Source organism: Embiotoca jacksoni, unplaced genomic scaffold (assembly GCF_022577435.1).
Source record: "Embiotoca jacksoni isolate LCO1_2020_lvr unplaced genomic scaffold, fEmbJac1.0.p SCAF_7, whole genome shotgun sequence".
Lineage (NCBI taxonomy): Eukaryota > Metazoa > Chordata > Actinopteri > Embiotocidae > Embiotoca > Embiotoca jacksoni.
Genome location: NW_027185425.1, coordinates 12,327,635 through 12,342,863, shown reverse-complemented (window position 1 = coordinate 12,342,863; position 15,229 = coordinate 12,327,635). Strand labels below are relative to the sequence as shown.

The 15,229-nt window shown below is 45.8% G+C and overlaps 1 protein-coding gene across 2 annotated transcripts; it reads left to right on the top strand.

Moving 5' to 3' along the window:
• The first annotated feature begins 38 nt into the window (after positions 1-38).
• jazf1a (JAZF zinc finger 1a) lies at positions 39-13,071 on the top strand. Of its 2 annotated transcripts, none has more exons than XM_069176102.1 (5): positions 39-380; positions 6,772-6,844; positions 8,446-8,573; positions 9,920-10,089; positions 12,554-13,071. In XM_069176102.1, the coding sequence occupies exons 1-5, from the start codon at positions 266-268 to the stop codon at positions 12,728-12,730; spliced, it is 663 nt and encodes a 220-aa protein (XP_069032203.1). In that variant the 5' UTR covers positions 39-265; the 3' UTR covers positions 12,731-13,071. The 2 variants fall into 2 exon arrangements, with proteins under 2 accessions (XP_069032203.1, XP_069032202.1); XM_069176101.1 differs by having other exon boundaries at positions 40-380; positions 8,446-8,642.
• Positions 13,072-15,229: the final 2,158 nt, after the last annotated feature.

Below are 15,229 nucleotides of genomic sequence, written 5' to 3'. Positions count from 1 at the left end.
CCTCCAGCCCCCCTCCGCCCCCATCCCCACCCCCACCGCCGCGCCTGCCTCCCAGCTGCGTCCGCCGCTGTCCCGTCTGGCCGCCCGGTGTCTGCTCCGCTGCTCCGCTCCCAGCCCCGGACCCGACGCCTCTGCCTCCTCCTCGTTCACCGCTCCCGGCTCCCGGACCCCCCCCCCCCACCCCACCCCACCCCACCTCACCCCACCCCACCTCTCCTCCACCCCTCTCCCCTCTCCACCCGGTGAATGCACCAGCGCCGAAAACATGACGGGCATCGCCGCCGCTTCTTTCTTCTCTAACTCCTGCAGGTTTGGGGGCTGCGGTCTCCAGTTCGAGTCTCTCGCCGAGCTCATCGTCCACATCGAGGACAATCACATCGGTGAGTCGGGCCGGAGCGAAGCGGCTGGACGGAAGCTCGGCGGCTAGCGGCTGCGAAAGCTAGCCCACGAAGCTAGCTAGCTAAACGCAGATAAGCATTCCGCTATTCCCGCTGCTCGCCGTCGGTCGAGGCTCGTCGGGGGGGTCGAGACGTATTCAGCAACTTAAGGCTCGTACCACGATGACCCCCCCCGTCCAAAAAAAAAAAAAAAAAAAATAGAGGCGCTTTTCTGTGAAATGTCCGCGGCCCGACTTGTTGTTATTATTATTTTTTTGGGGGGGGGGGTACTTTTCACGGGTATTATCGTCAGTCACCTTTTCCAGCTACGAGGGCCGGGAAGGTCTCGGAGGTGTTAACTCGCATCCCGAACCAGGCAGCGGTGAAAGTGGGTTTAACACCTCCGACGGGCCGTGATGGGCCGTGCGGCCGCGACACACACACACACACACACGCCGCCTGTGTGTGTGTGTGTGTGTGTGTGTGTGTGAGTCGTGGCAGACAGATGCTGACATAATTTAGGTTTATTTATTTATTTCCACACGAGCTTCAACTTGTTGCACCGCTTATTAGATGTTATAACTGTCAACCTGGGCTGTGTAAATAGACTCTTCGTCACTTTATCCATCAATTTAAAAAAAAAAAATAGAGACACAGAAGTAGTTTCAGGGTAGAAACCACAGATTAGAATAAAAATATATATATATTTTTGCCAGAAGCTGTTACTGGTCATCTATCTGTCGTTTTTCACTAGTAATGCATGAAACATAATGTGTTTTTATTGCATTATTAACTAATAATATACAGAAATGCCTGTCTGAGCAGACACAGTAATACAAGTATTTTTTCTATTTTTTTTTTTATTTTAAGAAGGAGGGAGTGCTCCTTTGCTATTGCCCTGATTCTGCAGGGAAAAGGCGTTCAGGTGTGCTCCAATTAATACACCTCAATGCAATGCTTGTTAAAACATTTAACAGTTTTTGAAGCACAGATAAAACTCTTATTTCTACTGTAATCCCCGTAAAGATTGTACGATAGAAGCGTTTAGGGAGGCGTGCACCGCTGAAACTCAATAATGTGTAGCAAAACTGATACGGGCTAATCATTATTTGTGGCGTGTATCCATCCTCATGAGGCTGTTTGAAGGGGACGAGGGGGTAAAATGGATGCTTCATTGAGCCCGGTCACCATGGCAACTGGCAGTCTCTAACGGGGTTGGGGGCAGTATATTGGCTGAGTTATTGCACACCTGCTGTCTCACTAACAAAGAGCGCTGCCCAGCAGCCAGCTGCGGTGAGGACACTCAGGCGGTGATGTCACATCGTGTGCCGGACAGGACTGATGTGCAGATGTTTTTTACGTTTTGGGTCACTGTGTTTGTGGGTGAGGAGAAAGTGGAGCAGTGTGGGTTGCAGGGCTGTGGACCGCCTTTTTTTTTTTTTTTTATCTCATCCATATGCTCCTTGGATTACTTCCAAATTAAGAAAAAGAAACGAGTACATCTTTTGATTTTATCAGATTTTTTTTTATGACCTGCGGCCATGCTCCCCTTAACCCACCGGGGAAAATATTACTGACAAATGCAGGGAACGGTATTGTTTTCTTAACCCCACAACCCAAACACCGCAGACATTGATATGTGCCCCATCTGGCTCTGAGCTCGACCTTTGGCCCCAACCGGCAGCTGAGCAGAATTGCGATTTACTAGTCAGATCTGTCGGAATAATGAGTTGCCCCTCTGCCGGCTTTATACCGCGGCTGGTCATCAGCAACGTCAAGATCAGACACAGTCTAATCAATACGGCTTGCAGATCGGTGACCGCGGGGATTATTGTGACAGATGGAGGGGATTGAGATGAGGGTGGGAGGCTGGGGCTCATGATATTTGGCTTTGACTCCCCTTCTGGTATTGAAACTGGTGCAGTGATGTGTGTGATCAATATTCAATCAAACGACAAGATAGTTTGATCCTCCCGACTTCCTCACCTGAGATGTCAGATTAGCTGTTTGAGGCTTCGTAGATAACACATTGTGTTGATTGTGGTCGTCCGTGCAGTGTGCTCACAGATTATATAAAAAAAAAACAACAGGCAGTAATGATAAATCAGTTGATGTAGAGGAGACAAAGAGCTTGTGCTGAGATGGAAGTCACAGTGAGTCACTCAGGTCAGGGAGCCGAAATCAGTGCCGGCGTGTGTGCTGGAAACATTTGCTGCAGACTGTGCTGCCCTCTTGTGGTGGGGCAACGTATGTGCTTCATGACCAAAGAAAGGGGGCCAATTTTGCTTCCTGCCTCTGGTTTTGACCCCTGTTTAACTCACTTATCTCCGCTTGCATCTTTATTTGGAGTCCTGCCTCCTCTGACACAATAGCCGGCAGCCAACGGACCAGATGAGCCTGTCGTGATCCCTTCCGTGAGAATACCGGGGTAATGTGTGGCTCTTCGTTGCTGACCTCATCCCAGAGGAACGGGCAGCAGCCTTCCAATGACATACCCCCGCTGTTTAGATTGCACCTGAAAGCAAGAGGAAGTGGATTAGGTGCACTGTGTTCAGTGTGGTGTTTGGCTGTTGTCGAAAGCTTTGTGCGGTGAGTGTAGGTAAGGCCTGAGGAATGTGGTGATGTCAGGTCGCTCTGCCCGTGTGCACGGCAGCAGTGTGCTGTGCGCTCTCGCCTGCACAAGCACATACCTGCCTCTTACCTCAGCAAGAAGGTGCATGGGAGGGGAAGGAAGGGGCAGATAGAGATCAAAAGGGAGGAAAAGATTTGAAAGAGAAGGTTAAGAAAGCAAAAATACGGGTGCGGGGAAATCCCAAACATGTCAATTTTGTTTGGACAGAATTTACATGTATGTTTTTATTTGTATTAAGTTTTGAATCTGGACTCAGAGGTTAAGCTTAGGTTAGACATGAAGAGTCACATCAGCACTGTGTTGTAATAATATTCTGCTGTAGCAAGCGGATAATTGACCTGCAGTGACTTTTAATGATGTAATTGTCCCACGACGGACAAGCAGGTTTTACTTATCTGACGTTAACAGAAAAGTTTTCCAGCTGTTGTTTATCTTCTTAATAAAGTTGCACGGCGAAGAGGCTGAATTACAAGAATGTCGTCTTTGTATTTGTTTCTTTGATGTTTCCGGTAAGGCGAGGCTAAGATTGATCATTTATTTAGATCATTTTGCAAGCCAAAATGGAAAACGTCCTCAGTTCCGGCTCTTCAAATATTAATATTTATTGTACATGATAGTAAGTTGCATATCTTCCAATTTTTGGACAGTTTGTCCGAATTCGTTTTTATTTTTTTTTATCATCAAAACATTTGGTGAGAGATTATCTGTTGAAAAAACGAACCGATTAACGGACTGATAATTTCAGTTTTATTTACGTGATTATTTTTTTTTTGTGTGGAACATTTAGCATATTGAGAAACGAATCCCGTTTCAGAATATACCTGCGATGTGATTAATGTGATGAGGAGTTCAGCCAGTTAGTCCAGCCACTTGTTGCCAGATTGTTTCCCATCCCGCTTTTCAGAGGTGTGACACGGGAAGCGGTGCGTGTTTGTGCGTGTGAGAGAGTGTGTTCGCCATACTTCCTAAATGACCTGTCAGGGTGTAGCGCAGCAATTACCGGACTGGCATCCCAAACTGGAAACTGCAGACCCTCTCTTTTCACCCTGCACGTAGATCCGCACACACATTGCCTTTCGGAAGTTGCAGGGCCGGAGCACCCCACCAAGCACTGGGAAGTGTAATTACAGAGAAGTTTGCCCCCCCCCCCCCCCCCCGCCCCCCCCCCCCCACCACCACCCATATCCCCTTTTCTCCCCCCCTTCTACTCCCTCTCCTCCTCCTCCTCCTCCTCCTCTCCTCCTCTCCCTCCATCCGGTTGCCTGCTGCTCCAGAAACACGTTAAAATGCTCTCTGTGGCTTAATTAGCAGGGCTGCAAAACAAGCCATGCATTCTTGGCCTGGTTTCAACACGTACACATGTAAAGAAGCACACGCACGGCCCTCTGCGGCGGGCAACGTGGACCCGTGCGCGCCGGGTGTAGTCATCAGCAGGGGGCAGCAGTGTGCTATTGGTTAGACGCGGTGGATGTGAAACGAGTGCCTGTTGATTGGGTGTTGCCTTTAATGACAGGAATGTTAACCCAGGGAGATATTTACGGAGCCTTAAGACTTTGAATGTTGCACACATGCACTTAAATACGAAAAAGCCACGCACAGATGCAATAGCTGGCACAAAAAAAAAAAAAAAAAAAAAAAAAAAAATGATGCTCTGTGAATTTGGAAGCAAAAAAAAAAACAAAACTTTTGGGATTCAATGACTAAACGTTAACACACGTGTGTGCACGTGCGGGTCTTCCTCCCGCTGCAGCGGCAGGATCAGCAGCGCGTTGTTGGCTTCCTGTCTTGCTAGGTGAGCGGAAGTCGTAAAGCCGGCGAACATTTACTGCTGCTCTCGCTCTCTGCACCTGGCTTACTCCATTTCCACCAACACCCCTCCCCCTTTTCTCCACACACACACACACACACACACACACTTACCTCATCCACAATCCTCAGCTCCTTGTACGTCCCAATTTATTAACTCTGGAGTTTTATTCTTCTTGTCTTGCCATTCAGGCAATAAGGTGGTTTTTTTTGTTGTTGTTGTTTTTTTGCCACTCTTAGTCCTCCTGGTACTTGTGTTTTGATCCTACAATATAGAGGTTTGACTCTACAATACACTAAAAAATTCAAATGAATTGATTCATTAATTTTTTTGATCAGCAGAAGACTTATTGGCAACAATTTGTGGCTCATACCAGCTTCTGAAATGTGTTTTTTTTTTTTTTTTCCCCAGTGTGATTATGAACTGAATATCGATTCGAAGATGCCACTTTGGACTCTTGGAAGTTATAAATCTGTATTTATTGTATTGCCTCTACTATTTAGTTAATATCCACATTTACCTTTTATTTTTTTGGGCCTCTAAATATCCTCAGCAGTCAACACTGTTATATCTTCCATATAGCTCAGTGCATAAATAGATGCAAACAATACTGTCATAGCAGAGTTTTGCCAGTCTCGCCCAGACCGTTAAGTGGTTTCCAAAAGGTCAAACTTCACAGATGCCGCCAGCTCTCACTGTCACACGTCTCGTGACTCAGCCTTGTCAGTGATGTAGGTCGAGCTGTGTGTGTGTGTGTGTGTGTGTGTGTGTGTGTGTGTGTGTGTGTGTGTGTGCGTGTGTGTGTGTGTCTGTGTGCGTGCGTGCGTGCGGAGAGCTCTGGTTTCTAGATCTGAGCAGCAGGTAGGATTATTAAATCTCAGCTATAGAAGACGGTCAGAGACCACCTCTGTGGACCACCTCGCATGTATGTGTTTGTGTTCTCAGATATATCCTCCTGCTATCATTACTGAGTTCTTTTTCAGGAATGTGTTTTGATTGTCATGTGTTGGTCTCTGGTTTGTATCACAGCAGCAGCAGCAGCGTGAGGTTTTTTTTTTCTGGGCTGTTTTCTTGTTTGCTGGTCTCCTTGGTGTTCCCCTGCACTGTGGGAAGTCTGCATTCTTTTTTTAATTATGAGGTGTGAAAGTCTGAAAATCAAAGGACTGAGAAGGCCAACACCTACACACACACACACACACTTGGGATTAGTTGGAACCAGTGTCCTGGAGTATGTTGTTAATTGTTGCACTGAGATGATCCAGTCCTTGGATCTGAATTGCAATCCATCTGCTAACCATTACATATGCAGCTATAATTATGCCTTCACGAGCACACACACTCACACAAACATAGATGCCATGGCATAAACCTAGTAGTTTTTTTTTTGTTTGGCTCCTTGTGAACGTTCCCCCGTTGAACACTGGATGGCACTGGTAGTTCACAGATGCGACCCACCCGCTGTGTTTTCATGCACACTTGCTCCTGTTTTCCAGGGGGTGGGAGATGGGACTTTGAAGTTAACACTGCTTCCCTCAGGCAGTGGAAGTTGCCTACTGTAGTGTTACTGACTTAGCAAGTCAACTGGAAAAGGCATGTGTGTGCGTCTCGGCGAATACACTGTGGACATTCATCACAGCCGCCGAGCGGCTCCCTCACTCTCCGACAAATTTCTTATTTGCCTCATTCGGACTCCGACAATCATTAATCAGCCTTGGGTCACTTCGGGTGACTTAGAGCTGGCGTAATAACGTGCCACTTATATCTGAAATGTATCTGCAGGGTGCCACACATTATGGACTAATACAGAGAAGCCAGTGTGAGAAACATCCAGTAATGTATCAGTCTGTCTGGCAGGAAGAATACATGTATGAGTCAGCTACATACTAAGAGTATTCACACAACTTTTTCCCTCCACGAGGAGAGGTGATTAATCTGAGTGTCTCTTTCTCTTGCAGACACAGATCCGCGGGTTCTGGAGAAGCAGGAGCAACAGCAGCCCACTTATCTGGCCCTAAGCTACATCAACAGGTAATACACACATACTGGAAAGAGTCCGTCCACAGAGGGCAGCATTGTTCCACCAGTTAAAGTGTGTGTTGTGTGTTGTGTGTGTGTTGTGTGTGTGTGTGTGTGTGTGTGTGTGTGTGTGTGTGTGTACACACATGGCTTGCGGAGAGCATCTCGAATGACTGATGCCTTCCAATAGACTGAACAATAACTCATCCACAGACCAGCACAGAAAACCACACAAGACAATCACTCCTGACTCCCTGTACTGCAAACGGCACAGCCAAAGGCGGCGTTTCACAATTACGACATGTGTGTTTTTGTGTGGTGAACCGATGTGTCACGTCCCACTTAATGCCCCATTAAATCACTACAAGACGCAACATTGAGAGAGATAATGGTGAAGAAGAGAGAGTGAGGTTTCTTTTCTGCGATAATTGTTCGAGTGGTGAGGTTGTAAATGTCAAATGTATTTACTGTACATGTTGTGGCTGTATATTTAAAAGGGACAGTTTTTTCAGCTGCTCAGTTACATCTTACTACATACATCCTTTCCATAGCAACAGTCTACGCAACTGGAGCTCATATTACTGTAAGAAATAACACCACATAAAGTTAGAAAGCACAAATCTGAATCTGAAAAAAATGAGTGAAGAGAATATTATGGTAAATAACAGGGTTGTTTTTTTTTTAAGGTATAATCACAATGTGGGTAAAATTTTGTGTCGTAACAGTCACATTGCTCTCACCAATTTAACTTCTGAGATCTGAGTGCAGTCTAGCGTAGCTAAAAAGAAGTTAGACAGGACAGGAAACCTGAGTAGCCTGCGGATCAGACAGGTCTTATACAAACGTATTTCAAACCAAGTTATCCATCCAAGGCATAAATAACAAAGGAAAGGTGTATAAATCCATTTTATAGTAATAATAATAATCATAATATGATTTTTTTTTTTTTTTAACAGTGTTCGACTATTCCATTTGTTGTGAAAGTGTAATCATTTGTTTTGACCTACATTGCCTCTATTTTACAAGGTGCTCATGTTGACATCACCATGGCTGTCACATGGACGCTTTGTTGATGAATAATACTACATGCAGGGACAAGATGTGTCAGCCGATTAATAACAAGAATTTGCATCAGCGAAAGATAAAAAAAAAAAGAAAAAAAAAAAGGCTTAAAGTTATTCAGAAGCAGTGACACCATGAGATCATTTGACAATAAGAGAGTATTGACAAGTTTTTTTTTGTGTTTTTCTTTTTTAAGTCCGATCATTAAAATATTAACAAGAGCGGGTCAAAACCAAGTATGTGTCCGGACTGTGTACGAAACACTAGAGGGCTTTTAATTGGAAACAAAGGCTTTTTAATTTGAAATTTGTGCAGCTGTCAGTCCTGCGGCATTCAACGGACCAATAACTCATCACTCAGGCAGTCCAGCCAAAAAACAAAACAACCATAACAACAGACAATAAAGTCCAAGCGATCTGTGTGAAGATGATTTATTCATGTCATTATTTATATGATGTATTAATGTCATTATTGGTCTAAAAAAAAAAAAAAAAAAAAAAATCCAGTATAGGATGGAACATGTATTAATTACACCTCTCGTGTGCCGCCAGGTTCATGACGGATGCAGCACGCCGGGAGCAGGAGACCATGAAGAAGAAGGCCACGCCCAAGCTGTCACTGTCCATCACAGGCGGAGTGTCCAGGAACAGCACGGCCACGCCTCCCCGCCACACCAGCGGTAACCTGACGCCTCCCGTCACGCCCCCCATCACCCCCTCCTCCTCATTCCGCAGCAGCACACCTACAGGTACGACAGGTGTGTGAGTTGAAACGTGTGCTTGGGAGGAAGAAAGATGGATTGCTTATACGTGTGGAGGGACGGGAGGTGTTGAAAGGGACTAATGAAAATTGACCCTACTGGCGGTAACAGAAAAAGCTTACAGTTACGATTGTGCCATCAGGAGCATATTCATCAAATTCAGCGCACTGAAAAGCAAATGAAGGAACCCAAATGGAATGCAGCTTATTTCATACCTGTCCAATGACTGCATCACAAAGTGAAAACACAACTTCAGAACACCTGCAGGTAGACAACAAGCCAGCTCTGTTTTTATTCAGGAATGCAACTGGAAATTACAAACAACGACTCATTCACTTGTAGCCATAAAAAGTCGGATATGTCGGGATGTTTTTAAATCAACAGGAAATCAACAGGAAAATCTGCTGTCAGAGTGGAAAGCAGAAAAGGCTTAAACCCAACCGCTATCTGCTGGTGTGTGTGTGTGTGTGTGTGTGTGTGTGTGTGTGTGTGTGTGTGTGTGTGTGTGTTGGGTTTGGTGGCTCCTGCAGTGAGCAGACCAGTCAACACTCTGCTAATTACATAGCAGCTGTCACGCTGTGTGTTCGCATGGGGCCGTGTGTTGCACAGCCCAGAAGCAGATGTCCAATTCCAGCCCAAATGGTTCCAAACGTAGTGTTAGGTCTGGGCTTACACACCAGCACGGCAACACACACACACACACACACACACACACACACACACACACACACACACACACACACACACACACACACACAAGCCCTCTTTCAACATGTGCCAGGGTGCCATCCATTTCCTCATGCTGAGGTGCAGCATTTCCTGTGAGATGGTGGGGGGTCACTGGGCCTTTATGTGTGTGTGTGTGTGTGTGTGTGTGTGTGTGTGTGTGTGTGTGTGTGTGTGTGTGAGAGAGTGTGAGTGAGTGTGAGTGGAAAATGTTCTGCACTTAGCAAAGCACTTTTTCCAGGCTGAGCAATGGGGATCACTCCTACTTAATGATCTCTTTCTTTGTGCCAATCCCCGCATTTTGACTCACAGGCACACATAGAAGCACACACACATGCACACCAGTCCTGTTTTGACTGATTCCAGTGACATGCAGCCTGCAGCCCAATACAGAGAAAACTATTAATAAAATGGCACATCTCGTTTTCTGTTCGGTAAATTCCCAGATGCCTGATGTCCTTTAGGGTATGTCCTTGTCCATATTTCATCTGGGATGACAAGTGCTTTTTTTGTTCTGCGTGGTTCCATTGTGCCTTTAGGCAGTGAGTATGATGAGGAGGAGGTAGACTACGAGGAGTCGGACAGCGATGAGTCGTGGACCACAGAAAGCGCCATCAGCTCTGAGTCCATCCTGAGCTCCATGTGCATGAATGGGGGAGAGGAGAAGCCGTTCGCCTGCCCCGTCCCCGGATGTAAGAAGAGATACAAGGTAAGGCATGAGCGCAGGACGGACAAGTCCCATCCAGCCACACAAATCATGTCAGATTAAGTACACACTGGAGCTTTTTATCCGGGATCACATGTTTCACATAATATTCAAAAGACCACGTCATAAATCCAAAATGTCGTGATTGGAAGCAGTAATAAATCTATCACATTTGCTTTGGTTGAATTTCATCACAGCTGGTGACAAAGACCTCACTGAGCTCATTGTCCCAGCTCCTTAACTAATAAGAAGTGTGGGAACATTACTCCATAATACCCTTTTGGGAAACGGGAAAACCCACATTGGGCCTTAATCTGAATGGGTTTGACACGGGTCTGATATCATTAAACTTTGACATAGCAATACTAAGAATCTGCCAGCAAAATGCTAATTTTAGCCTGCTAACATGTCTGCAATGACATCCTGATGTTTACCGCGTTAGTTTAGTCTTTTAGTGTGATAGCAATAACTGATTCGCACTAAATACAAACTATAGCTGATGATGATTCAGATATTTGTCCATTATTTAAAGTACTGAACAGACTGAAACTGCGATAGTTGATCATGGTGTTAGGACATGGATCACTAAATGGCTCTTAAAACACATCCTGACAGAGACTTGCATGTTTTTGCCAAATGTCATGACTGCCCTTCCAGCAGTTGTGGAGATATTTCATTAAAAAAAAAAACACACACACACAAATATCAACCTCACAGTGGCACCAGAGGAAAAGTTATCGTGCGACCAGTCATTAAGGGTACGTCGTCGTCTGGGAATCATGAAAGTACAAAGTTCATGGAATTTCATTTAGTACATGTAGAAATATTTCAAAGTGGTGGTCTGACCAACACGCCAACACAGGCAATGGTTATGTTTATATTTCAAAAGGAGACTGAACATCTAAAAAAAAAAAAAAAAGTAAAACAAAACATTTTTTTCTGTCATGTTTTCTTGTTGCAGTAGTGAGTTTTAATGCATTTATGAAGTGACGATCTAGCAAGCAAACGCAAGTGGGAATATATCAAAAGGAATTGCAGGATCGGTGTTGGTGTTCTATCCCATTGTGTGCTATCAGCATTGTATTAATACCACTTTCAGATGGACAAAGTCATGAAGGTCTACATTTAATGCATTTTAGGTTTAAGAACTGTTTACTAAATTATGGATTACGAAATAGCACAAAGTTATAGATGAGAGTCGACCCTCAGACAGTCTCCATTGTAGACTGTATATAAGGAAAGATTGACATAACAGCTCTCCAAAACGTGAAGCTAAACAATCTTGATCGCCAACCAGGTGGCCGGTTGCAGTCCAGGTCATAAACCACACCCTCTCCATGTTAAGAGATAGGACAAGGGCCAAACTAAAAATATGATCAACCTCATGTCTGTTTGTGTGTTACTTTTTCAGACGAGGTTTTAATTTGTTTAATTTAGTTTAATTATTTTAAATTCATTTAAGTTATCTGATGCTATAAAAAGGGGGTGTGGCGTCGTGATTGACAGCGGCCCTTTGAGCCCTTCTGCGCAGACTACAAGTGACATAACCTGTTTTGTACCAAAAGTGGAAGTGGAGACTCAACAACTCGTCAACAACAGGAGAATATGTCCCCTTCTCGTTCAGAAGGAGGCGCAGGTTCTGGTCCAGGTTCTGGTCATCTCACGCCTAGACTAGACACGCTCCCTTCACTGGTTACCGGTAGCTGCCCGCATCCGTTTCAAAACATCGGTACTTGCGTACCGTGCTGTGAACAGATCGGGTCCAGTCTACATCCAGGACATGGTCCAACCTTACATCCCAGCCCGCTCCCTCCGCTCTGCTTCTACCAATCGGCTTGTCGCTACCTCGCTGCGAGCTAAACACTCGACAAAATCACGACTGTTTGCTGTCCTGGCTCCTAAATGGAGGAATGAGCTCCCCACCGACATCAGGACAGCAGAAACTCTGTACATCTTCCGCCGCAAACTAAAAACACACCTCTTCTGACTTTACCTTGAACAGTAGAACTTTAGTAGCGCTTAAAATGACACTTACTGATAGAACTTTGTAGTTTGGCTTTCTTGAAGAAAATTGTACTTTCTTGATTCCTGTTGTTCTGGGTTTTGTACCCTCATGGTTGAAATGCACTTATTGTAAGTGGCTTTGGATAAAAGCGTCAGCTAAATGAAATGTAATGTAAAGTAATGTAGTGTAATGAGACTCGTCATCCACCTTTATATACAGCCTGTGGTCTCTCTGCATGGACCCACGGGGATTGAACCGATATGTATAATGTGTAACGTTTGATCTGATAACATGTATTCAAATGAGTGGAGCCTGAATTATGTACATAAGCTCTTAAATAACACTATGGAGTTTAATATCGTGTTCCAGCCATCGGGTGTGTGCGAAAGTGGTAATTGTAACGCGTCTCCCTTTTCTTTCTTTATCTCCGCACCCCTCGTCCCCCACTCGGCACGGCATCAGAATGTGAATGGTATCAAATACCACGCCAAGAACGGCCACCGTACGCAGATTCGTGTGAGGAAACCCTTCAAGTGTCGCTGTGGCAAGAGCTACAAGACCTCGCAGGGCCTGAGACACCACACCATCAACTTCCACCCGCCTGTCTCCACAGAGATCCTGCGCAAGATTCAAGGCTAGAGCCCGTGGGTCACAGCGGTCAACTACCCCAAACATAGCCCTGTCCTGACTTTCCTTATCTTTCCCACACACACTAAAGGATCAAGTGCATGCTTTAAGTTGTTTTCATCTTTCTTCATACCATTTTTTTTTTTTTTTTTCTATCCATGTTATATCACATGTATTTTTGAGAAGAAAAAAAACTATCTTTGTAGTATTTTTATTGATGACCATTTGCACATTCGTATATGCTATCACGTTATTTTGTTTCTATTGTTTGACTTACATAAGGTGCTAACTGTAAAAAAAACAACAGAAAGAAAAGACAAAAAAAACAAACGATACGAAAGAAGGAGAGACGTGGAACAGAAAGTGTAACCAAGCCCGGCCTTTTTCCTGCTCGTAGCTGAGCAGGACGAAGTTGACTTCTTGTGCTGATGTAAGCTCAGTGGTTGTTACACTCCCTTTCCGTTTGCTGCAGAGTCCAGCTGAGCTTAGATCTGTGCCTTCTCGGTCAGTTCTGGGGGTTTAAGTGCGAGAGTTAAGTTATACGTTAAATAGATATATTGATATATAAACAATAGACAGATATGTATGTGTACATAAAAATATATAAAAGTATTCATGAGCATATACATAAATAGTTACACTTTATTTTCAAGCTTTATTTTATATATTTTTTTTGTCAGTGTTTTAGATTTAGTCGTTTTTTTTGTTGTTGTTGTTGTTGTTTTTTTTCTGTGTATCAGTAAGTGTTCCTTTCATTCCTTATTTGCTGAGATGGCCAGTTTTTAATCACCTCAGAGGTCGAAGGCCGAAGAGCTCGCGGGCCTTCGGTTCAGCATTTCTCTCACACATCGTAGAGATTAGGAGCTAACGCGGCTCTCGGTTCGCCTTTGATCGGAAGAGAGCGTGTCAGAACACGGCCCGGGCCAATAATCCATATCGTCTAAGGTTTCATCCCCCACAGAAAGCCATCCATATCTCCCAGCGTTTCCTCATTCAGAGTGCCAGAGCTGTGCTCCATAGACTTAACCGCGCAAGTGGGTTAAGCATCATACTGTATTCCAGTTGCCAAGACTTTTGTTGTTTGTTTTGTTTTTCCATGATCGTTGCCAACAGCTCTCCACTGCCAAACATTGACCATACCATGTGCCTGATGAGAGGGGTGGGAGGGAGGGGGGAGGGGGGGGGTGGGGTGGGGGAGAGAGTCCTAACGGTTTTCACCCTGGAGGTCGCACAAACGTTTTATTCCTTGTTCGTCGCGCCTCTCGAAACGTCGGGGACGTACGTCGGCAGAATGTTCTCATGCATACTTTCTGTGTCGTAACGAGAGAAATAATGTGTGGAGGAGGAGGAGGAGGAGGAGGAGGAGGAGGAGGGGGAGGGGGGGGGAGGGGGGGGGGATTCGTATTTGAAAGAGATTACCATCTACAATGTGTCATTTGTGTGTGTTGTAGACCGCAGCATTCCAGTCCACTGTATGCATCCGTGTGCGTGTGTGTGTGTGTGTGTGTGTGCGTGTGTGTGCGTGTGTGTGTGCGTGGCGCGCGTGCGTGTGTGTTTTCAGCAGTATCCAAGTCATCAGCCGAGAGAGTATTACTATATTCTGTGTGTCGTCAGTGCTCGGATGTGTCACGTCTCTGTGCCAGGCCGCTGGTCCGACTCCTGTGGAGCAGGGCGGTCGTTCCGGCCGGGCTGGCGTTTGCGTCACGTTGTGTTGCCGTGGCCGACCTGTTGCCCCCCCCTCCCCCCCCCCCCTCCTTACGGGGGGGGGGGGGGGATTTCATCCTTCATCGCAAGAGCGGAGCGGCGCCGCCGCCGCTCGCAGACACACATTCGTCCGCGAGATTCATTTCCCCTCATCGTACGCAAAAGTTTATATCGGCTCAGAGCGTGAGCTTTTTTTTTCTCCTCTTTTCTTCATTCGATGGGTACAGTGACCTCCGACATGCACACACCCTCCTGTCCTCCGCGCGCCCTTCGCCGTGGTGACCGTTCGGTCGGCACGGCGAAGGGACTTTTAGTCGACTTTTTTTTTTGATAATAATGTTTTTACAATGCAGGTGGACGGTCGTAACCACCACACACCTGCGCTTGTGACTTCAATGCCTTCGGTTAGCGTGCTGCTACTCAAACAAGCACAAAAAGCGGCTTCGGAGACGTCCGCGTCTGCTCTGAAAGCGCCTTGAACCGAGATCCGTAAAATCTCGGTACCCGTTTTAGACTTCGTCCGTGGAGCTCCAGCCCCTAACGTAAGCCTGAGATAATAGACGGGAGAGCTTTCATTCCTGCCTTTGAGCGTACGGGGAAGACTTTCTCAGCAGGGACAGACTGAGAGCCGAGCTGTCAAAAACACTCGTAAAACCATCCTCGCCTCAGAGACGTCGCCATCACCATGGCAACGGGGGGGGGGGGGAGGAGGAGGAGGGAGGGAGGGGGAGGGCAATTGCAGTATTACACATACATGAGAGGAGGGGAGGCTGTGTTCAGGAGGAGGGGGACGAGGGAGGGATTTCA

Bases quoted from the DNA above. Each gene is read 5' to 3' on its own strand.
- jazf1a (XM_069176101.1), top strand. From the start codon at position 266: ATGACGGGCATCGCCGCCGCTTCTTTCTTCTCTAACTCCTGCAGGTTT. The intron at 381-6,771 runs GTGAGTCGGGCC...TTTCTCTTGCAG, and splicing joins CATCGAGGACAATCACATCG to ACACAGATCCGCGGGTTCTG. The intron at 8,643-9,919 runs GTACGACAGGTG...TTGTGCCTTTAG, and splicing joins CCGCAGCAGCACACCTACAG to GCAGTGAGTATGATGAGGAG.